This window comes from Sturnira hondurensis, unplaced genomic scaffold (assembly GCF_014824575.4).
Source record: "Sturnira hondurensis isolate 20B ecotype Veracruz unplaced genomic scaffold, ASM1482457v3 Scaffold0019428, whole genome shotgun sequence".
NCBI lineage: Eukaryota > Metazoa > Chordata > Mammalia > Chiroptera > Phyllostomidae > Sturnira > Sturnira hondurensis.
In genome coordinates this window covers 9,169,147-9,194,741 of record NW_028092059.1, presented here as the reverse complement: position 1 = coordinate 9,194,741, position 25,595 = coordinate 9,169,147, and the positions used below count along the sequence as shown (strand labels likewise).

At 36.2% G+C, this 25,595-nt stretch overlaps 1 protein-coding gene across 2 annotated transcripts in view; it reads right to left on the bottom strand.

Moving 5' to 3' along the window:
• The window catches only part of ARL6IP6 (ARF like GTPase 6 interacting protein 6), a 37,469-nt gene that overhangs the window by 2,926 nt on the left and 8,948 nt on the right, over positions 1-25,595 (bottom strand). For both annotated transcript variants that reach the window (XR_005063903.1, XM_037027845.1), the window contains exon 3: positions 23,874-24,006. Coding sequence is in view for 1 of the 2 variants with exons in the window: in XM_037027845.1 (XP_036883740.1) it covers positions 23,874-24,006 (133 nt within the window). In the remaining variant the exon portion in view is untranslated. The remainder of the gene's footprint in view (positions 1-23,873; positions 24,007-25,595) is intronic.

Sequence of the window (25,595 nt, the reverse complement as noted above, 5' to 3'; positions counted from 1 at the left end):
ACAAAACAGGCAGAGCAAGGAATTTTAATGGCCATGATGAGAGGCACCAGATTGGTTGTTCATAGAGACTGAACTACCCCAGTGCACTATATTCCCACCAACTGGGAGGACAGCAGCTGTCACACATAAACTGCTCAGGCAAGGGACTTACCATAAAAACTTGAGGATTCACTTGCTTTAAAGCTCCCTTTCAAAACACCATGATTGTCCTCCCTGGGGGAAGATGCACAGACAATCCCTGGCACATTTTCTCTCCTATGACTCTTATTTGTGATCTTTGAAGTTCTATTAAAAAACTGAAGGTACAGGCATCTTGGTTCTCTTTGTCAAAACTCTGCATTTATCTAACATAGAAGTCATACTTTGAATTTAAAAAATGATTAAACATGGTGCCTATTTTATTTAATCTTTTTCTATATACATATATGCATTTTACTTAAAGTATACACAGTAAAGTGCAAATGCCTGTCACGTATACAGACCAATGAACCTTTATTATGATATACCCACATGTACTTACCAACCAGACCAAATACAGAACATTTCCAGCACCTCAGAAACTTTGTTCTTTTCCCTGTCAATATCTCCCTTCCCTCCTCCAAATCCTGAGATAATCACTATATTGTCAGTTATCATGACTGGTTTCACCGGCTGTTAAAACTCCATCTACATGACATCATATGGTGCAAGTATTCCAAGTCTCAATTCTTTCACTCAGTACTATCTGTGACATTCATCCATGCTTTATGTTGCATGATAATGCGTTCTTTGTATTGCAGCTTAGTACTCCATTGTACAAAAATACCAAAATTTATCTCTTCATTCTAATATTTGGTGTCCGGGTTGTTTCCAGTTTAGGGCTCCTATAGCACTAAACTATTTACACAATGCTATGTTTATCTTTAGTGGGTGATGGGCATCGGTCCTCATTTTTCTTGGGATGCCCTAGGAGTGGAATTGCTAGGTTACAAGGCAGATGTAGATTTGGATTTAGAAGAAAGCATTAAATATTTTCCTAATGTAGTTGATCACTTTGTACTTCCCCTAGCAATGTATGACAGTTTCAGTTGCTCCACAGAGTCCCCAACATTTCACATTAATCAATCTTTTTAATTTTATTGGGCCAGAGAGTATATGGTCGTTTTAAAATTTACTCTTCTGATGACTAACATACTTATTATTGCCCAATCAGGTTATCTTCTTTTTTGAAATTCCTATTCATCTTTTGCTTAGTTTTCTGTTGGTTTACAGAGTTCTTTACATATTCTATACCCAAGTCCTTTGTCAGAAATGTGTTTCAAGAATGTGTTCTGTTCATGGCTAGTCTTTTCATATCTTAATGTGGTCTTTTGATAAACACCAGTTTTTAATTTAAATCAAGTCCAATTTATTAACATTTTCAATGGTTAGTACTTCTTTGTAACCTTTTTCCTAAGTCACATAACCTGTATGTGTGGGACTATTTTCAGACTTTGTATTCTATTCTTTTGATCTATTTATCTATCCCCGATTTTAAGAAAATCAGTAACTTTTCTTTATATAGCATTAGCCAATGAAAAAAAATTTATACTGAGCCCTGGCTGATGTAGCTCAGTGGATTAAGCATGGGCTGGGAACCAAAGGGTCACCAGTTGGATTCCCAGTTAGGGTACATCCTGGGTTGCAGGCCAGATCCCCAGTGGGGGGCATGTGAGAGGCAACCACACACTGATGTTTCTCTCCCTCTCTTTCTCTTTCCCTTCCCTTCTCTCTAAAAATAAATAAATGAAATCTTTAAAAAAAATTTTATGCTGAAAGATCCCTCAAAGTATCAAAGAAAAACTACAAAATCTTAGAAATACAGGTAACAATAATGTACAAGACCCACAAGAAGATAACCAAAACTTTTCTGTGGATCTAAACAGACAGAAAAATAGCCTTTGTTTATGGAATTGAAAACAAATTGTTAAGATGGTAGTGTTCCCTGAACTGATCTACAGGTTCCTTTGGGGGGGGGGGGCAGGGGGGCAAATATTAACAAATTGATCCTAAAATTCATACGGAAATGCAAAGGACTCCAAATAACTAAAACAATCTTTTTTTAAAAATGGAGGACTCACACTCCCCAATTTCAAAACTTAATACAAAGCTACAATATCAAATAGTGTGGTACTGGCATAAGGATAGACATATGGACCACTGGAACAAAATTTGAAGTCCAGAAATAAACCTATATATCTACAGTCAATTAAATTTTGACAAGGGTACCAAGACAACTAAATAGGGTAAAAAAAACTGTTTTCTCAACAAATTGGTGCTGGGACAACTGGATGCAAGAATTAATTTGGTCCTCTACCTCACACAACAAACAACATTTAACTCAAAATGGACCACACCTAAATGTAAGACCACTTAAAAGTTCTCAGAAGTGCAGGTATGAATTTTCATGACTATAAATGAAGCAATGGTTTCTCAGATCTAACACCAAAAGCATAAGCAACTAGAGAAAAAATGAATCAAGCTTTCTCAAGTTAAAACTTTGTGCTTTAAAGGACATTATCAATGAAATGAAAACACAACCCACAGAATGGAAGAAAATATTTGCAAATCACTTATCTGATTAGGGTCTACTATGTAGGATATACATTTAATATAAATGGATTCTTAACCAAAAAGAGAAGCTAAATTTTAAAAGAGGCAAAGGATGTAAATAGTCCTGCAAAGAAGATAATATGAATGCCCAATAACCACATCAAAAGTATGCTCAACATCATTAATAATTATAGAAATGCAAATGAAAATCACAATGAGATGGCACGTCATACTCACTAAGACAATTACACAGAAAACAAGAAGAAAGTAAGAAAAGTATTGGTGAGGATGTGGAGAAATCAGAATTCCCATACATTGCTCATGGGAACATAAAATGGTGCAGCTACGATTAAAAAAAAAGTCTAATAGATCCTCAAAAATTTAAAGTGTTACCATCTGACTCAACACTTCCATTCCAGGTATAAAACCAAAAGAATTGAAAGCATGTATTTACACAAAAATCTATACCTTGATGTCCATTAGCAGCATTGTTCATAATGGCAAAAAAGTGGAAACAAACCAAATGTCCATCAACTGATGACCAAATAACAAAATGTGGTATATATCCATACAAGGAAATATAATTCAGCCATGAAAAGAAAACAAATACTGATAAAGGCCAAAATGCAAACGAACTTTGAAAACAGTATGCTCATTGAAAGAAGACAGACATAAAAGAACACATTTTGGGGACTTGTATGATTTTATTTATATGAAATCCCCAAACAGGTAAACTCATAGAAACAAAAAGTAGACTAGGGGTTTCCTAGAACTTAATATTGTTAGATAAGAATAAAATATATTGGAAAAATATGGCTGCAAAGAAAGGCTCATTATAATAAACTGCTTGCATATCTTAAAAGACTAGTTATAAAAAGCTAATATTTTGTTCTAGTTACAAAGAATATCTTTTCAATAATAAAGAATCCTATAATCAAGTACTTACGTGGTTTCTTTTACTGTTAGGAGTTTAAGCTTTGTAGTTAGAGACAAATCTGAGTGTCAGCTTTGCCACTTACAAGGGGTGTGAAGCTAGAAAAACACTGACCTCTCTGAGCTTCAATTTCTCAAAATGGAAATTAAAATAGACTCTACCTTAAAAAACTTCTTGAGGATCATGTGTCTGGCACATTGCAAATGGTCAACCAGTGTTAGCTCCTATACAGTATAGGAAGAAAAAGCTTAGCCATGGATTTTTAAAATTTGTTTCAACCTTCTACTTCAATTCTCCCTCCCTTGTAAGCAAAACACCTAAACCTAAATCCACTCCAAATCCAAAAAAAGAAACAATACCATTATACAAAGAGACTCATGAGGTGGATGAAAAAAAGATGAGGAATTATAGGATTGTGTATATATGTGTGTGTTTCTGCTTGGTATTATCCTCTTCATAATCACTTTTCCCTTTATACTTCACTTGAGAACTTAAGACTCCCAGGCTGGGGTGGGGAGTGGGGGCTGGGCAGGAGGGGTGGCTGGGATGGGAGTACAAGACAGAAAACTGTACTTGAACAACAATTAAATAAAATAAATAATTTATGAATACTTAAAAAAAAGAACTTAAGACTTTCACTATTTATATCCGAGTTTTATAGTCCAGAAATGTAATTTCTAGCAATGTAAACAAATTACATCTAATTATTTTTACTTTTCAGGAATGGAATACAATTAAAATTTAATATTCAAATGAATTCAACAATCCAGGCAAAATAAGCACCTAGACTCTTACTTCTGAACCACAAATTTAAACATTTAATAAGCCACTACCAAAAGTTTTCAGGACTTCTGGCCAAGATGGAGGTGTAGGTAGACACACTGTGCCTCCCTGAACAACCAAAATAAGGACAACAACAATTCAGAAACAAAGTAATAACCAAAACTGAAAGAAAACTGAACTGTATGGAAGTCCAACAACCAAGGAGCTAAAATAGACACATTCATCCAGACTGGTAGGTGGGGCGGAGTAGGGCAGACAAGTGGAGAGGGATCGCAGCACAGGAAGCGGGTGACACGGGGTGCACGAGGCACCCTGGGCATGCAAGGCGGCATCAGGCAGGCCCTGGGCACCCAGGTGGCGGCTGGCAAACCCCGGGCACGGGGTGGCAACAGGCAAACCCAGTGAGGTGGCGATTGAGAAGCGGGGCACCATGTGCAAGGTGGCTGGCTGACCAGGCAGTGGTCCCACATTCACACGCAGACAACTGGGGAGTGAAACAGATTGCACAACCCAGGGTCTTAGCACTGGGAAATAAAGCCTCAAAACACCGACTGAAAACACTTGCGGGGGTTGAGGTGCAGGGAGAGGCTCCCACCCTCACAGGAAAGTTTGTCGGAGAAACCCAGAGGGTCCTAGAATGCACACAAGCCCACCCATATGGGAATCAGCACCAAAAAGGCCCAGTTTGCTTAGGGAAAGTGGGGGAAGGGACTGAGGCGCAACAGAGAGCAGAGCAAAGCGCCATTTTTTCCCTCTAGGACCCCGCCTTCATATACAGCATCACAACCCAGTGACTTGGGTTGTCCCGCCCTGGTGAACACCTAAGGCTCCACCCCTCCCTCATACATAATAGGTGCGAACAGACTAAAACATTATGGCTCCAGCAGAACAGCTCAAAGCCCCAGAGCCAATACTTCTAAACGACAAAGAGATAGTCCACCTATCAGATGCAGTTCAAAACACTGGTCATCAGGATGCTCACAGAATTGGTTGATTATAGTCACAAATTAGAAGAACATATAAAGGCTAAACTAAGTGAAATGAAGGGAAATGCACAGGAAACCAATAGTGATGGGAAGGAAACTGGGACTCAAATTAATGGACTGGACCAGAAGGAAGAAAGAAACATTCAACCAGAACAGAATGAAGAAACAAGAATTCAAAAAAATGAGGAGAGGCTTAGGAACCTCCAGGACATCTGTAAACGTTCCAATATCCGAATTATAGGGGTACCAGAAGGGGAAAAGGAAGAGCAACAAGTGGAAAACTTATTTGAACAAATAATAAAGGAGAATTCCCCCAATCTGGCAAAGGAAATAGACTTCCAGTCTATTTCCTGGAAAGAAAGTCCAGGAAGCTCAGAGAATCCCAAAGAAGTTGGATGCAAAGAATACACCAAGGCACATCATAATTACATTAGCCAAGATAAAAATGGAGAGAATCCTAGGAGCAGCAAGAGATAAGGAGACAGTCACCTACAAAGGAGTTCCCATCAAACTGTCAGCAGATTTCTCAAAAGAGACCTTACAAGTAAGTGGTGGCTGGAAAGAAGTATTCTAAGTCATGAAAGAAAAGGACCTACATCCAGGATTGCTCTATCCAATAAAGCTTTCATTTAGAATAGAAGGACAGATAAAGTGCTTCTCAGATAAGGTCAAGTTGAAGGAGTTCATCATCACCAAGCCCTTATTTTATGAAATGTTAAAGGGACTATCTAAGAAAAAGAAGGTAAAAAATACATACAGTAAAATGACAGCAAACTCAAAAGTATTAACAACCACACCTAAAACAAAAACAAACTAAGTAAACAACTACAACAGGAACAGAACCACAGAAATGGAGATCACACGGAGGGTTAGCAACAGGAGAGTGGGAGAAGGAGAGAGGGGGAAAAGGTACAGAGAATTAGTAGCATAGATGGCAAGCCGAAAATAGACAGGGGGAGGGCAAGAATAGTGTGGGAAATGTAAAAGCTAAAGAACTTAAGATACATGGACATGAACTAAAGCAGGGGAATGTGGGAGAGAGCGGGTGTGCAGGGTGGAGGATAATGAAGGGGGGAAATGGGACAACTGTAATAACATAATCAATAAAATATATTTTTAAAGTTTTCAATAAATTGCCTTTTCTTTTTAAAGAGAGACACCAACAGATTCAAGCAGATGTCTTCATGTTTCATGTTATTTGGTTATTTCCTGTTACAGCCTTGGCTGAACAGGAACTGATAATCTCTGTACTGTATCCTGGACTCCACTCTCTTGAAATCTTCATTCCTGTATCATATTAATTCCTATATTACTTTTCCCACACTTCAGACACACTTTTATGATAGAATTCCCTGCAGTTTAAAACACTGACTTCACTGTCAACTGATTTTCTTCTAAACAAAATGCTCTCTGTGCTCGCCAAGATCAGAAGTTATATCAAGGTCCCACATTAAGAACCAACTGGTAATTTGTTTGTGTCTGAGTGTCTCAATAGGAGACAGGACGAGTTAGCTGCTACTAATCTACTCCCCCTTACACAACTGAGCTGGTGTTTATTTCTCATTCTATCCATAGCTAAGAAATCTCCAAATTCTAAAGAATTTTAAGTTATGTGAACTTTGGTTGGAGTAACTATCAGTTCTTTATCTGGAATCAAAAGTTATGAATTCCAAACCCAAAATTTGAAAAGAAACACCAAGACCCGCCATATTTCATTTACTAACAAAGTATTTCCTTTTACGTTTCTTTCAAAAATACAAAATGAAACAACTTCTTTTATATTCTTTACTCCTAGATATTACTTATTAAAAATTGCTGGTGAGGTAAAGTTGTGTGCACTCCAGTGAATTTTATCAGTGCTGTTTTAAGAAACAAGGGTTATATTTTCAGAGAAAGCTTTCCTCCCTGAGAAAATTCTCTACCTCTTACTAAAAAAATAAATAAAATGTTACATTCAATCCTTACTTTACCCTCTGAAGTTCTTTACTTTCTCTCCATTTTTTACTTCACCAAAATTTACAGAATAAGTTCTCTATATCAGGGATGATAGAGAAATGAGCAAGAATCAGTTCTGCCCTTAAGGATAAGTCCAGTGACTGTAGTTAAGGGTTGAAGTTCTGCAGACAGCATTACTACAACATAAAGGAGCCATTTGGCTTATAGAAAGGAGATAATTTAATGAAGAGTTAATAGGTGAGCTACAATTGAGTATGGGCCAAAAAGTCTGTTTAGCTTTTTTCCATAATATAAGACACATTTTTCATTTTCACCAACTCAATTGATTTGGATATTTTAAATATGCTGGCTACCTCCTGCTATCAGCTTCTAGTAGGTACAGTTCAGGAATGCTGCTAAACATCTTCCACTGCATAAGACAGCCCCAATGCAAAGTATTATTAATGACAACAGTACAAAGAAACTTTGCAAACCACCTGTGACACATTTGATCAGTCATAGCACCTTCTCCATACACTGCACAAACATTTTTTTGTTTCACCTGCATTTTTACTTTCTTTAAATAATAAAGCATAATATGCCAAAAATGTTGCATGTATTCTTCCATCCTCAATATTAAAATGGCTGCCCAAAAATTCACCAATTTTGATGTCTTTTTGTAAATGAATGCTGATATGACACCTGTCACAATACAATCTAACAAAATTGCTTTGAACCAAGTTCAAGAAAACTAGAACTACTAGTTTTCTAAGCACTACTAGAACCATCATATAGAAAAAACTAAATGAACTTTTTGGCCAACCCAAAAGTAATCAGAAAACTAGAAAAAATAGGAGGGGTTGGTATCACAGATATTAAGAAAAGTAAGTATCCTGAAAAGCAATGATAAACCATTTCAAATACTAGATTGAAAAATAAACAATAAATTTTGTAATTAAGAGGTCTATAGTCAATATAAGAAGAAAAATTTTACTTAGGGGTGAGAGCAACACCCCTGTGGAAGCAACAGCAGTCAGTGTGGAGACAGGAACTAACTCTTCTCTCAACTTCTAAGATACCAGTTTTTCAATGTGTAGAGGAAGAGAACTGGGCATGAGAATTTTTTCCCTCTAACATAGGAGAAACATGAATATGTAAAAATACCCTAACAAGAAGACTATAACAAGAAGACTATAACAAGATTAATTATAATCTTGTTAGAAAGATTATAATCTTGTGAAAGATTGAAGATACATAAAAAAGGGAATTGCAGGGATGGGGAGATGGAATCTGGAGCAAAGGAAGTCAAACGAAGTTTGAGCAAGTGGAAGGATGGCTCATACTGTGAGATAAGAGAAATGGGGGGAATGATGAGAGGAGATGCAGTTCACAACCACGACGGGGAGAAGGCTGCAGCAGGAAGTTCCCCTAAACTGACCTTTCGGGCAAAGTGGAGGCGAGGCCCACTGAAAACAAGAATGTGTACGATCAAGATTTGGAATAACCACAGGAGAAACAAACAGGAAAGGGACGGAGATGGATGGGTAGATAAACAGGGCTAGCTAAGATTCTACTTCACATTAGAAGGCTGTGAACTCTAGTCATTCAGACCTTAGTTTGAATGAGTCATCTCTGCCTTGTTATCCTCTTTATATGGAACACCACAGGCCTTGGCCAATTTTAGAGTGAATTCAGTCTTTTGTGATTTCTACATTTCACTAGCTTTATTCCAGGAGCTAGTGAAATGCTCTTTCCTTCATGACCTTACTTTTACTTGTATAACTTTTCAATTTTATAAGGCAGGCACTTCGTACTTCTTTCTTTATACAATCCTTGGTATAAGGAAGCTAGTTTTTCTTATAGTTCATAACAGCTCCGACGAAATTTGATATACTTATTTTGGTTTTCCTATTTGTAAATTTCAATTATAATTCTTTTTCTTGTCACTAACTTATGTCTCCTATTCTATTTCTTAACCCTGAAAAAATGTCCCAGACTTGGCAAGGAAGTCACTTGTAGATTCACAATCTAAAAGTAAGTTAAATACAATGGGTTTTATAACAGTCTTATTTATTTTGTTACTATTTTAAACATCCTCAAGTTCTGAGCTTTCCTGCTTAAGTATAGCTTTTAGCTGATCTTTCATTAGTACTTTATCATTTATCCATTAAAACTCAGATATTCAGTAAAATTTAGTTAAGTTTATCAAGTAGATGTGAAGCAATTATTTTTCAGTATTAAAATGTGATGAGAGATGTATCATATCCTTAAGGATATAAAACTAACCAATCAGAATGAAAGTTATCAGGACAAGCTGACCCCATCTATCTATCCATCTATCTATCTATCTATCTATCTATCTATCTATCTTTATATAGAGAGAGAGAAATAGAGATATAGAGATATATAGTGTGTATTTTTCACTGAAAATTACAAATCTTTTCTAAACAATATCGAATTTCAGTGTGGTCTCCTCAAGCAGGAATTGGGCCAGCTATGATGTGCCTGCCCTGCTACCTGCTTCTTTTGACTGACACAAAGACAGCCCCACTCATTCCTCTATGTATTGTCTATGACTGTCATGGTGCTATGATGGCAGCTGAAGACTTGTGACAGAGGCCACGGGGCCCACAAAGCTAAAAACACTCACTAGTCGGCATCTTACGGAAACTTTGCTTACTTTCGTCCTTAGCCTTCTTATTCAAAGTTCCGAATAGTCCACAGATCAGTACTATAGAGGCATCACCTGGGAATTCCTTAAAAATTGGGAATCTCAGACCATATCATGCCCCAGACATCTTAATCAGAATCTCTATCTAAAGCTAGATCTTCTGTTCATCCCAAAAGCCTTAAATACGGTTGTGTGGCTTAACAACAAGGATATATTCTAAGAAATACATCAATAAGTGATTTCATCTTTGTGTGAACAACACACAATGCATTTACAGCAACGAAGATGCTTTGGCCTACTACTCCTGGGCTACAAGCCTGTACAGCATACTACTGTATTGAATAGTGCAGGCAAGTGTAAGTATTTGTGTGTCTAAAAATACCTAAACACAGCAACTGTATAGTAAAGATACAAACTAGTAATATAGCTGTTTACTACAAAGCATATGTACTATACATAATTACATATGCTATACTTTTATATGACTGATGATGCAAACTTGTTTACACCCGCATCACAAACCTGTAACACACTGTACTACAACGTTATGAGAGCTACGATGTCACTAGGTGATAGCAATTTGTTAGCTCCATTATAACCTCATAGGACCACTTTTCTATACAGGTATACCTTGTTTTATTGAGCTTCATTTTATTGACCTTCACAGTTGAGATTTTTAAAAATTGAAGGCAATACTCTCCACCAGCAAAATGACTGACAAGTTTTATTGTAATACTTGCTTTATTTTGAGTACATTGGTCTGGAACCAAGTCCGTGATCTTGGAGGTATTCCTGCATGTGGTCTGTTGCTGACTGAAACATCATTATGCACCATATGTGTGCACTGATGCCCACTATTTGGAAATATATAAATTAGCAAAAACATTTCTAAGTAGATCATCACTTTAGAAATCTATCCCAATTACTTTCTACATGAAAGCTACAAAGTTACTACAGTTAAGCAAACAAAAAAGTTGAACAAATACTTATAAAATGTTTCATCATATCATATTCCTAAATAGAGTTTATGACTTGTTGAGCATGTATTTACTCTGTAATCATAAAAAAACCAATAAGGAGGAACTCTGAATCAGTTACAGTCCTAGCTAAAAAAAATTCTAAATTCTTAACAAAAAACAGAAAAAGTCCCTGGCTGGTGTAGCTCAGTGGATTGAGCACGGGCCTGCGAACCACACGTTCGCAGTTTGATTCCCAGTCAGGGCACATGCCTGGGTTGCAGGCCAGTTCCCAGCAGGGGACTCACAAGAGGCAACCATACATTGATATTTCTGTCCTTCTCTCCTTCCCTTCCTCTCTGAAGATGAATAAATAAAATCTTTAAAAAAAAATAGAAAAAGCTATTAAAATATAAAGTTATTAAAAATATGACTGTGTACTGACTTCAAACTTTCATGATGAATCTGAGATAAAGATGATCTAGATAATCATTTACCTTGCTATAAAAGGTGAGGAAAAGTTATAAATGTATCTACTTAATGTTGAACTGTATGTAATGTATCATTCTTAAAAATACATAGGAGCTGATGGTAGACATTTTCAGCATTTGCTCCAGTGTTCCAGTAATTTATGTAATGATTTGAATTATGAATAAATATCCGTTCAAATAGGCACCATTTTAATGGAACAAACTGACTTCAAGCAATCTAAACAGTGAGCTGTGTTATAATGGAATAAATTTCAACTTTAAGTGTTTCTTCCTATTTAAAAAACGAGTCTACCTCCCTTAGCACTATGGTTTGTTTCCTAGTTTTGTGCACTGCCACATGTACTGCCAACTCCTCTGGTCCTACTTCCTGTCTGCAGCATAAGGATGGTGTCTCTATGATCTCTTTAATTCCTTCTGGATTCAATTATGCAATGTACACCTCCATATCTACACTAAAGTCCTTTGTCTATTAAACAAAACTTTAACAACTAGAAATTTTAATTGAGTCACAACCCCATGCTTTGCCACTGCTATAGTAACTAACATAATGGCTTATGGGCACCAAAGGTTTAAAGATGAGTGACAGTCTTTAAAATGGAATCATACACATGTACTTTAAATATCTCTTATTGTAACTACAATTCCCTGAAAATCGGTCAGGGAGAAATAAAGGTATATCTGGTTGGATGAAACTTCACATTAACCTATTACCTACTTTACCTATACACAGCAGTCTACTTGGTTGTGAAGTCATGGACATCACACATGTTAACTTGACTCATTGGTGTGTCAAGGTAGAAAAAAGTCTAAGAGCATCTATCTATACTGGGCGCTACCTTGATTAGACAAAGTACTTGTTCACTAGAAAGGTAAAGCAAACAGTACAAAAGGTGCAGAAAAATGGGATTCCCAAGCCCTTAAATGAGTCAGTATAAAAAAGTAACTGACACTGTGTTTTGTTGCCAAACTTTTATTTTGCCAACTACTATAAGCATTACTTCACAAAAGAGAGAGCATCTTAATATCAGAGTGTGAGAAAAGGAATGGAAAGGATAAAACCTCAAGATAAAATAACAGCTACCTAAGAAAAGATAACTGTAGTAGGCCGTGGCAAGATGTCTAGCTTGAAAAATATCAATTAAGAAAATAAAAGGAAAGCTCTAGGACCATGTCTGCTTTATCATCTGATATATCTACTGCTCTAACTAATAAACTTACATTTATTTCCTATGAGGGTAGATATCACTGCTTTATTCCAAAAGCTCAGAAACATGGTGACTTGCTCAAAAGAGCTGGTATACGGTATAGGCTGGGGAAGCCACCTCTTCTGACTTATAAGCCCTTTGTAATACACCAGGCTACCTATTATGATTTACAAAGACTGCTGAACAAACAGATAGGGTTCCAAGTACAAAACTGGCAAGTGTTATCTCTCAGGTATTTCTTATGAGTTGCTGTTCTGTGCATAGGACACCTGTGCCTTTTCAGCAGCCCATACATAGCACTTACAGTAAATTAGCATACGCAAAAACTATACCAAACAGGTGCAATTACTCACTAGCTGTAATACTTTATGAAAATAACAAGAAAGCCAAGAATAGTTATGACTTTGTTACAGTATTTTGTTACACCTATTTAAGTCCCATTCCTAACAGTACTGGAATGCATTTTTAAAATGTATTTTATTGACTATGCTATTACAGTTGTCTTATTCCCCCCAACTCCCCTCCCCCCTGCACACCCTCTCCCATCCACATTCCCTACCTTTAGTTCATGTCCATGTGTCATACCTGTAAGTTCTTTGGCTTCTACATTTCCCATATTATTCTTACACTCCCCCTGTCTATTTTGTACCTACCATCTATGCTACTTATTCTCTGTACCTTTCCCCCCTCTCTCCTCCTCCCACTCCCCTGTTGATAACCCTCCATGTGATCTCCATTTCTGTGATTGTGTTCCTGTTCTAGTTGTTTGCTTAGTTCGTTTTTGTTTTTGTTTTAGGTGTGGTTGTTAATAATTTTGAGTTTGCTGTCACTTTATTGTACATGCTTTTTATCTTCTTTTTCAAAAGAGAACTTACAGGCAAGAAGGGGCTGGGGAGAAGTATTCCAAGTCATGAAAGGCTAGGACCTACATCCAAGATTGCTCTATCCAGAAAAGCTTTCATTTAGAATGGAAGTGCAGATAAAGTGCTTCCCAGATAAGGTCAAGTTAAAGGAGTTCGTCATCACCAAGCCCTTATTACATGAAATGTTAAAGAGACTTATCTAAGAAAAATAAGATAAAAAAACACAGAATGCATTTTATAAGACATGCATGTATTTTAACCCTTACTTCAACAAGCTATAGTGCAGTCATTAATAGTGACAGCATTGCAACTGATGGTTCCAATCCTTAAACAATAAAACTTCATGATACTCAAATAACAAGGCCAAGTTCTTGATCTATCTCTTTTGTCAATAACTTTTCTCTCCTACCACAATTAGCCATCTGACATCTGTTTCATCAGACCATGGCAATAAAGAATTTGACTCAACAAAGAGGCAGCTCTCCAAAATCTGTGTGACAGACTAGTAGAGTCAATTTGTTGTGCTCAGTGTTAAATCTGGTGTGCTTGGAAAAGAAACTTCTAATTTAAATACTAATAATCACTTTTATTGACTTAAAAGACATATTATTGCCTAAGAACCCATATACCCTTTTCTGTATGACTATTTTATTTGTACTTTATCTTCCTATTCCCTAAGAATTAAACTGCCCAATGTCCTTTAACAGCAGATAAAGAAACTTAATGTAGAACAGATAAAGAATATCATAATACAGCATTGCCAACTCCCAAATTTTCCAGAAACTTCACATTAAATACTCTATTCACTGTCTGCTTCCTTCCTACAATAGTAACAGCAAATGCACACTGACACACAAATGTAATGAAAATTTAAATATTTCAGCATCTGATTATATCCAGAACACTTTACACAGGAAATAACGCATGCAAGAGACTATCAAGTCACACGTGTTAGTTGTTAGTCTGTAAAATAGTTAGCAAAAAGTTTACCAATAAGCAATTCCAATGAAAACCAACTATTCCCTTTTCTTTCTCATTCCCAATTTACTTTGCATGTTTCAAATAGCACTGTAAGGCAGGCCTGGCCAGGTGGCTCAGTTGGTTAGAGTGTAGTCCCAATAAGCAGGTTTGATCCCCAGTCAGGGAACATACAAGAATCAAGCAATGAAATCATGAATAAATAGAAGAACAAATTAATGTTTCTCTCTACAATTAATAAATTAAAAAAATAAAAAAATGTTGTAAGGCAATGTTTAAGGCTGCATAGAAATAATTTAAATTAAGATCATGGGTTTTTTTGAAATCGAGAATTTTTATATTAAATACTATTTGTGGTTGGAAGAAGATACAGGAAGATGGACAACTCAGAGTGATATTGACTGAAAAGATCAAAACACCAGTAAGAAAACAGAAAGCTCCTGATTTGTATTTATACTAACTATAAAATACTACAGATTGACAATCAAATTCTACAGATTGTATTTTAAGCAGGCTTTATAGTGAAATGATGCTAATCTTCACCTCACTATATTCCTAGAAACCATGACATATCCATAATTGTAAAGTTCCCCTGTATTTTGACCATGAACCCAACATCAAATAAGTCATAAATGCAAACCAATAATCATTTAAAAGCAGGTACCAAACTTCAAACTTCTCTAACAATATACAGTAGTAAATTTATGCTCTCAGTTCTATAAAACAGACATCCAACTATATCTTCCAACCTGCCTCATTCTAGAAAATACAGAGAGGCACCTAATGTATAAATACTAACTGTAATTAAAACTAAGAGTCAAGTTACAGTATGAATATAACACTTTTGCTTGGTTTCTGATAATTCAGAATGGCTACTTGAGAGATGATTTGAGGGCTCAGGTCTCAAAAACTATTGAGGGAAACTTAATGTCTATTTTTTTTCTTTTAACAAATAGTCCTGTAGCAAACACATTTTGAAAATCATTGAAATAAACACAAAATTGTGTTCAACGCTGAAATGACTCTTTTAAAAATAACTCATCTTCAAAAGACTCATCTTTAGTTATAAGATTCAGGTGATAAGTCTCTTAGGATAAAAGTCAACAGAGATTTTTGAAGAAATGAGACATTTTCCAAAATCTACAAGATACGCTATTTCTATAATATTTCTCAATGGGGTAAAAATTCTTTAGTATCAGTTTTTTAATAAGTGATTCAACCCTGGCTGGTGTGGCTCAGTAGACTGAGTGTTGGATTGTGAATCAAAGGGTCGCCAGTTCGATTCCCAGTCAGGGCACATGTTTGGGTTGAAGGCTAGGTCCTCAGTGGGGGGATGTGTGAGAGGCAACTAAACATTAATGTTTCTCTCTCTTTCTCCTTCCCTTCCACTATCTAAAAATAAATGAATAAAATCTTTAAAATATTGAGACAGTAAAAAAAAGTAAAAATTCTTTAAAAAATACTAAGAGATTCAACAGATATTCAATATACCAGAATCTTACTTTTATGTATAACCTTTGATCAGCAAAAGGTTAAAATGTGAAGTTTTCACTAGCTCTTGATTTTCATAATACAATTCATGCCCATACTTAATAAATTTAGATATAACCATTAATTTGTTTCCTCCTTGGAAATGAATTTCTGTGGTTGTTCCCAGCACAAAGTAATAGTCCCATCTCTACAAAGTTAACTTTTTGGACTGAAAGCTATAGGATTATATGCTGCTAAATTTTAACTTTGATCTACATAATGAGAATTTTTTCATACCAGCAATTAAGACATTGTTATAACTACTCACTGCAATGAAGTAACACTCTTAACTTCTTCAAAAATGTCGGCCTTTGATTTCTAACTCTTTGTAAAGGTACTATAAGATAGACAAATTTAATGACTTATTTCACTATTTTTCGTATCACTGTTAAGTTACTATTTTGACTCAATTAAAAAACTAATGAGCTTCCTACTGTGTTTTTTGCTGGACCCACCACTTGTATTTTCACTTTTCTACTAACTTTATTTCTAGACTAAAAATTAACATATCTACCAGGGATGAGACCCATTATAATTGAGCAGTATTCATTTTTAGCATGCTGAATCACTATAAATCCTGCAGCTAAAGTACTATACCACTAGATGGGGCTTGTACTTAGGTAATGTGAAGGCTGGTCAACGGGCGGGGGGCGGGGGGGGGGACAAGGGGAGAGCAACTACAGTGAGATGTTATTCACTGTAGTTGCCTTTGATTGTCAATAAAACAATGCTGTTTCAGTTAGTAAAATTCCTCCTGTTGATTCATTTCATAACGCAGAGGAAGTGAGTCAGTGTGTGAGTACATGCTAAGAAAAATGAAACCTCAAAGGCGTATCTATCCATACCTAATTTTCTTCCCACTGAGGGCTTAAATAAAAGTTCTGGTACTGCCACCAGCCCAGCCTGGAAAAAACTCCAAGATTCTGCCCTAGCTGGTGTGGCTCAGTAGACTGAGTGCCAGCCTGTGAACCAAAGGGTCACCAGTTCGATTTCCAGTTAGGGCACACGCCTGGGTTGTGGGCCAGGTCCCTGGTTGGGGATTTGGGAGAGGCAACCAGACAGTGATGTTTCTCTCCCTGTCTCCCTCCCTTCCCTTCTCTAAAAATAAATAAATAAAATTTTATCAAAAACAAACAAACAAACTCCAAGATTCTTTCATGCTTTGGGTTCTGTATGAATACAGTATCTCTGTATGGGTAGGACACATACCGAGATGCATTAAAGCAGATCATCACAATGTGAAATACTGATTACATGCACACTGTCATTTGCCTGCGTGCAAACCACTGACAAAACCTGATGAATGACAACAGGGAAAAACTAGTGAGAAGTGAACTGGAGATGCTGATTAAGTAGCGCAGAAGAGCAGGATAATGAATTATAAAGAAGAAAGAAATTGAGAATACCTATATAGACATTGCAAGGCATCTAAAGTTACTACTGCCTCTGCCTCTTCTTTAACACTGCAACAGATTTCCAGAAACTAAGAAAATAACTAAAAAGTATTATAAGTGATTCAAATACACAAAGGAAACGATTGCTTCCTAAAAAACAATTTGTATATGTGAAACTGCTGCATACCTTTTAACTCAGAAAAGTTTGCAAAGTCAGTCAACATGATTACCATCTTTCTTAAAAATATGCCTTCGAAGTCCATTTAGTGCCGTCTGAAAACACACCTTTGCAAAGTTCTTTAACTATTTTGTATTTCCTAAAGGTCTTGTGCTTCTGTAAGTGTAAAGTTTCTAAGCTGTATCTGTCAGGGATTGTTTGTACCCCCTGACCCTAACACCAACTGCCATGTCAAAACCTTATTTCCCAGGGTGATGATAGTAGGAGGTCTTTGGGAGGTATTTAGGATTAGATGAGGTCATAAGGGTGGAACCCTCATGAATGAGATTAATGCCCTTACAACACAGGGGACAAACACAAGGCCCAAGGGCTGAATCTGGGGGCAGCACCAAGCTCCTTGCCCCTAGTTAGGGAATAGTTACATTTATACAGTCCTAAAAGTATATTTGGCCCTTTGAAGGCAACCATGAGGTTGCTGTGCCCCACCCCTCGTGAAAATGAGTTAAACACCCCTGCGTTAAAAATTATAAAGAGGACAGCTTGCTTATTCTCTTTGCCAGTGAGGATACAAGAAGGAAGCCATCTGCAGCCTTGAAGATGGTCCCCACCAGAACCTGACCTTGTAGGCACACCCATCCTGGACTTCCAGTCTCCAGGAAGTTTGTTTACAAGCCACCCAGTTTGTGATACTGTTACAGTGGCCTGAACTAAAATGGTATCTAACAAATATAGAAGAGGAAATATTTTTAAAAGTACAAAACAGGAGTTTATTTCTAATCTCAAATCCTCTAATGAATTATTGACCCAAATTGCTGATTTCATTAGCAATTTCATTTCATGTGTCATCTAATATTTTCTAAGTATCAATAAAGATTCTTTTTTTTCTTCTCGAGGAGCCAAGTAAACAGTGTTCTCAATTTTTTCCCAGTTCTGCTAATTAGTTTAAAAAAGAAAAAAGCCCATATGTTTAAATCTGTGAAGGAAAACAAAATATTACTTTTTAAAGAAACCATTTAGGATTTTTTCTTCTCTTCATGCTTGATATTCATGAAGCTAGAAATAGGAAATACTTTTAATAATCCTAATCTTTATTTTATGATGTGGTAAATTATTCTTTCTTTAGTTTCTAATTAGTTAATCAGATCCCAATTTAATAATTTTTCTTAGAATCTAACTACCATTTATATTAGATTTCCCTTAAAAAACACATTGATATATATGACTGATCTTTAAAGTGCATTCAAAATATTAAAAACTCAAAAGAAATACTGAATGGGAATATGCCCCAACCTTATGTTAAATAAAAATGAATTATAAAACAGTATATATATTGTGATCCCAATTTCATTTTTTTCTAGCCATTGTATATACGGCTTCACTGTGTTTATTAAAATTTGTCAGCTGACTCAACAGAAACATTTCCTGTCTGCAAAACAAAATTATGTTGAAGGTGTCACTGTCATCATTTTTGGGATTAAAAACCATGAGGATCGATGTTGACAGTTTTCTTCCAGAGACATGAGGTTGCATGGCTTGCTGATGCCCCTCAAATTAGGTTCTTTAACATGGTTTGTTAAGTAGTACGCCAACTAATCAGTAGGCCCAAGTCTTAATGCTTAAACATATTCTCTCATTGTAAAAAAATTACCAATAAAGGGCAAAAGTTCAAACTCTGGTTGTTTCCCTACATACTGATTTGTGCTGAGAACATTGCTCAGGGTAGATTTCAAACAGGAGCAGTTGAGTGTAGCAGAAAAATATATGAAAATAGAACATTGTATAGAGAGTAAGCACTTGAACAGCAGCTGAAGACCTGATTTCTAGCTGGTTGTCACTAACAAGCCATGTTATCCTGGGAAAGTCCCTCTCTTCAGTATCAGGAGAGAGCTGTATTCCTGAAATTCTCTGCATTGTGTTATTTCACATCCCCCACCCCCAAAACATAAGATCTACCAAAGCAGCGCTGTCTGCCTTGTCTACCTAGGACTGAGTCTGAGAAATATTCCTGGTACCTTGCACAAGCTCAGGAAATACTCATTGATATTGAAAAATCCATTAAAAAGGCTTTTTTTTTTCAGGTATGGAGTCTTAGCTATTTTTCAAATACCTTTTACACAACAGATGTTCAACTCTCATTGGTCTGCAACATCACACTTGGTTCTCAGGGGAGGGGCAAACTACTTGTTAATACAGAAATACAAGCAAAGAGAAGGCTCCTGGAGTTGGGAAAAGGAACTGTCTATGCTTTGGAAAATCTGGCCCACCATTAACTACTATGTGATTTGGGTCTAGTCTTTCCATTTCTCCAGGGTTCTGTTTCCTTATCTAAGAAGTCAGAGGGCTGAATTGGACCCTCAATACCCTTGTGGTAACACACCTCTGACTCTGGTCCTGTTCTACCTGTTACATGTAACAAGTGGGAATTAAGGACAGATGAATCTATGGGGAAAGATGTAGGGCTGCATAAGGAATAAAGAAAAAATAATTAGTACAGAGGTATTGGTTCATTGGAAACATCAAGACAGGCAGACTCTACTTTTTATGTGTACAACCTAAAATCCTTCACGAGCAGGGGTGGCTCTTCTTTTGACATTATTGGTTCATCAAAACAGGTCACTGACCTTAGCTGTTATCTGCTGTCATACTCGCTGTCTTAAGGTGCAGACACCAGGGGAAAAAGCACATTGATGAAATGTTTGCATTATTTAAAATGCTCAATTGTGGGCATACTGAGGATTTGCTATGACTTTTATCCCCAAAGCTGGGCTACTCATATGTAGGGGCCTTTTATTAAAAAAATAATTACAAGAGTATTCTAGTAGTGAGTTGCTACTGACCTCTATACTTTGCCCTATTACAGCAGGGCCCTAATTTTTTCAGACCAAAGTCTTTAGGTATCATTAGTAAGAGGATCCAATTTATTATAGCACTGCTAAGGAAGGTTTCATTTGCATGAATGAAGAAAGAGACACATAGATAAAGGTGGCCAGCAAGACTGTAATTATGCTTGAAAAGGTAGTCTTGTGATGAAGGGTCTAGATGGATGGAAAGGACCAGGAAGCAGAGAAGGAAAGATGAGCCGATACTTTGTTGGCAGTGTGAGAATCTGAGGGCTACCCAAGTGGCCCATCAGGGCTACATTAGGAAGGTCTTCTGGTACCTCGTGTATCCTGTGGACTTTAATTTCTACATTTTGCAGGAGGCCTAGTTTAGCCCACGGGATGAAACATTCTTGTGTGGGATCAACAGTCTACATTAGAATACATTGTTGATGGCTGTGGCAATGGGCCTAATCTCAATTTTTAAAATATGTAAAGAATGGAAAGATATACATCAAAATATTGGCAATCAGTCACTTTCTCTGATTTTGAGTTTTTCTATGATTTTCTTTTTGTTTTTTGAACTTTCAACAAAGAACTTGTATTAGTTTGTTACAATCAAGGAAAATACTTATATTAAATATTGCTTACTCTAGGTAATAAAAGGATATATTACCTATTACAAAAATTTTCTATAGAAGTATAATGCTGCAAATTAATAAAATATATCAATCCTACTTCTTAGAATATAAAGCTTGAAGACGTCAACTTGCTCAAAAGATAGTTGTTTCTCTGTACAAGCACTCACTCTACTGGTGACTTAGAGAATATACTTACTCCAACATTTCTGAATTGTATTATTTCCCACAAGCACTAGAGGGCAGGGTTTTCACCACAACTCAATTTCACCAATTATCATTATCACTGTATTATATTCGGGTATTTATTTTTGTCTGTGGTTTCTGTTAATGTGATCAACTATCACTATGTTTTTATTATGCCTTTTTTAGACTGTGCTTAATTACCATGCTAACTTTAAAAACAGGTTGACTCTCATGAGATATTTAATAGCTTATTTATTATATATAAAGTCCATTTAAGCTTTCTTATATACTGAAAGGGATTACAATATATATGCATATATAATGCATATCTCAAAACTGAATTTTTAGGGCTGTGTTTTTTGTTTGTTTGTTTTTTTTCATTTTATTTATTTATCTTTAGAGGGGGAAGGGGAGGAGAGAGGAAGAGAAACATCAATGTATGGTTGCTTCTCATGCATCCCCTGCTGGGAACTTGCCCCTGCTGGGAACTGGCCTGCAACCCAGGCATGTGCCCTGACTGGGAATCGAACCGCGATCATCTGGTTCGCAGGCCCATGCTCAATCCACTGAGCTACACCAGCCAGGGCCAGGGCTGTGTTAAGAAACGTGTAATCTAAGTTTCTGAACCGACACTATGACACTGAAATTGAATGACTAATAAACACACTGAAAATAGAGGTCTATCACTACTGGTTCTAGTTTATAAAATATGAAATGGTAATTTTTAAGAAATTAGTTAAATGCCCTTAGGATTCCAGGTGTTTAAGAGAACAGTGAAATGTTTTTCTCTAACTCTAAAGCTTCTAAAGTCTATGAGGCTTATGAATTCTGGTGGTGATGGTGATGATGGAAGAGAAGCTGAGAGGGAAAGTGACATTCCAGGAAGGGAGAGAGCAGCAAGAGTCAAGCCACAGAATCTTAAAAGTAAGCAGTTTATTGGGGCTGCCAAAGTAATTCAATACATGACTACAGCATAAGGTGTGCTTGGAGAAATAGCTGAAATTGGAAAAGTAGAAAAGGTCAGTTAGAGAAGGGCAATTGTGCTATACTTGAGATTTGGACTTTATTTTGAAGGCAATAGGAAAGGCACTGACACTTTGAAGAAGTCAGAGCTTTGAGTAAGATGTGTTTTTAGAAAAGTAGCAATAGGTTGAATTAGAAGAATAGGTAGATAAAAGAGTCAAATATACTGGTCAAGGCCTTAAATAGAGTAAAAACAATTGGGGGTACAGAGACAAAGTATTTCAAAAACATTTGAAAAGGCAGGAATGACTGGTCTTAGTGAAGGGGTAAGTAGAGTGAATAAGGGTTTCAAGCCTTGATAAGTGAGTGGATACTGCTATCTTTGAGGCATATAAAATATGGAGGCATATAAAACTTGGAGTTTTAATAACTCTAAGTACAAGATGCTTTCTGAAATTAGATGGCAAGATCTGCCAAATAGCTAGAAATGCAGGGCTGAAATTCAGGGGGAAAGTAAGATATAAATAAGTAAAAAAAAATGAGATTTACGTTTTTTTATGACTATGAAATCTCATTATATCATCTATATTAGACTTATGCTACTTGTTAAGTAATTAATGTCAATGGGCAGCAACAGAATACACATTTGACTTGAGCAATGCATCACTTACCAAAATAAACTTTCCAACTGGATGATACCCATGGAAACTATGGGATGGCATTGTACAGTTACATACAACTTAATCCATTTACAGTATATGCTAATCATTATCCACCTCAAACATACACAAAATCTATTGGCAAGTACATGACTTATGTTTCCTATACAGATAAGAATTTATTAAGATGTTTAAATGCACACACACACATTTAGTTGGACAGCCTACCTTAAAGTGAAGCCAAAATTTGTAGACATATTTTTAATACATAAAATGTGAAATTACTATGAGAAAATACTTCATTTTACTAATGAAGCCCAGAAATAACAATGATTATCAAAAACTATCATTAGTATTAAACCCCAGAGAACTTCAAATAGATGTTCTTATTTGAGCTCTACAAGCTGTCAGGTAGGCTAGAGCTGGCATAACAACAGTAACAGTTATAACACCTGATAATTATTATCTTTAGCAGAAATTACTTTCTACTCTCTGTCCTTCATCCTCTTCCTACTCCAACACCACAGTGTGTACAATAAGGTATAGGCATAAAATGCACTCATCGGGAAATTTATCCTTAAAACCTCAGCTTTCCTGGCATAAATAAACTGGGTTAGAATCCTGCCTACTGAATTTTCTGAAACTCTTTGAAACAGAAAATAAGGACTGCAACAAAATTTATCAAACCTGGTCTAGATGTAAATGGTTGTTAATTGTTACACAAAGTTTAAATATGAGGAAAAGTCCAATCCAATCATTAAGTTGTTATAAGAATGACCATTTATACATTCATCTAGTAAAACTTTCATATTGCTATTTATTTAGTTGTTATAAACTGTTTTCAATGAAATTTTATTTCAAAAGGACAAAGAGCCATCTAAGTTTCTTCTTAGATCATTAATTTCATTTTTCAAAACCATGGCATTATTTATGTATGGATTTTAAAATACTCTCCTCCATCTATCTAAAGGCTGAACCAAGCTAAAATTCTTGTGTCACTGTATTTTACAGATTAAAGACTGGGACCTGAACATATTCTCTCCCAAATAAGCAGCCTCTTGCTTTCATTTGCTTTAGTATTTTCAGAGTTGGAATGGGTTAAAAAAAGGACAAGAAAAATCAGGTATACTTACTTAAACCTGGCAGGTGAAAGAGGAGTAGGAGGAAACATGCCTGGTTCAAAAGAATCAAAGTAAGTCACTGTCCAGGAGAAGCTGCAGCAGGAGAATCCAGCAGTCAGGGATATTATAAGTAGAGTCCAGAAGCCTTAATGGGAAGAAAGAGGGAAAAAAAACTTCAATTATTAATGCTAAAACAATTTAAATTAAACCAATATCCTCACATTCAGAACACCATATACACATTCTTCATCTTCTGAATTATATGTAAACAATACATGAAATTTAGGCTTAGTACAAGCTTAACCATGTAGAGATGTAAACTACTGAAGTACAACCAGAAACTATATCACTGAATGTTTTAATTATAATTATAATTTAATATTTGGAAAAGAGTACAAATTCAACTTAATATAACATCTTCAGTTTTATAATATTCAACTATTAAAAAATGGTTAAAGTACTTCATTGTTAAAAAGCCTAAATATTTTTCATTGAACTTTGTGAATCACAGCTTGCCGTCTTTTATTACTCGGCACTTATTTCTTTCCATATACCATGTACTATTAACATCTGAATAAATTTTAGAGTGCCTAATCTTTACGGCTTTCCTATGAACATATAAACAATCTGATTCTTTAACCTTGCTCAATATATGAACAAAAGTTAACTCCCAATTTATAAATGAGTTGGGATCCCAAATTTTGAGATCCCAAATGGGTTGGGATCCAGTCAGACTGGCCTGAATTTTCTCAAATCAAGTCAAAACCGTGGTCACTATGCTAGGGGAATTGAAAGGGAAAAGGATCGAGGATTAGAAAAAATGGGGGGAATACAGTGAACATAGAGGAAAAGAATTAATTTGAAAGTTTTTAGATACAAACTGCCTTCTTGAAAGAGTTTACTAAGCCACCACTACCAATGAGTGTATTATAGGCCCTGGTCACACAAGGAGGAAGGAGGGGTCAGAAGAGTACAATAGAGAACGACCTTAATTTCCTGGCTTCACAAAATTGCACAACCAAAGATGCCTTTATCTTAGCAAGAAGCAGGTAAGAAATATGTACACTGGACTGCTTGTGTACATAAACCATTTGAAGACCATTAGCAGACTGGTAAAACTGCTAAAAGACAAACTCAGGGCAAAAAAGCATTTAGCAAAACTGTGGATTTGCATTTAGCAAATCTTTCAAAGTATTTTTGAAAGATTAAATTTTTTTCTCCTTACAGTTTTTTTTTTCCCTTACTCCCTTATAAAGAATTAGGGGACTTGGTGTTCACCACCCCAGAAGGAAGTAGCAAAAAAAAGAGAACTAGCCTCAAAGTCTGTGGTTTTCATGTTGCAAATAATTAAAGGAACTAAGAGAACAGGAGGGTAAACACAAAATGTCTTGAAGAATAAGTTGATTGGGGAATAGACAAAATGTTTGTGTATAACAGGGAGAGAGCAAAGGCTTTATCTGAAGGCAATAAAGATTTCCCATTTGAAGAAAGTGGATCATGTTTGGTGCCTTTGTACTTGTGTGTATATATAGGGAGGGGGTAGTCCTGCTAGGGCTTCCTGGCAGCCATCAAGAAAAGGCCACAGAACATCAGAGAGGGATTACAGTATGTTCAGAACCTTGGCAGATGGGCCCAAACCAAACTTGCAGATGCCTCTGCCCTGAGTGGGTCACAGAAACAGCAGATAATACGTGGGTGGACGATGCTACATCTGAAAGGCCATCCTGACCGGCA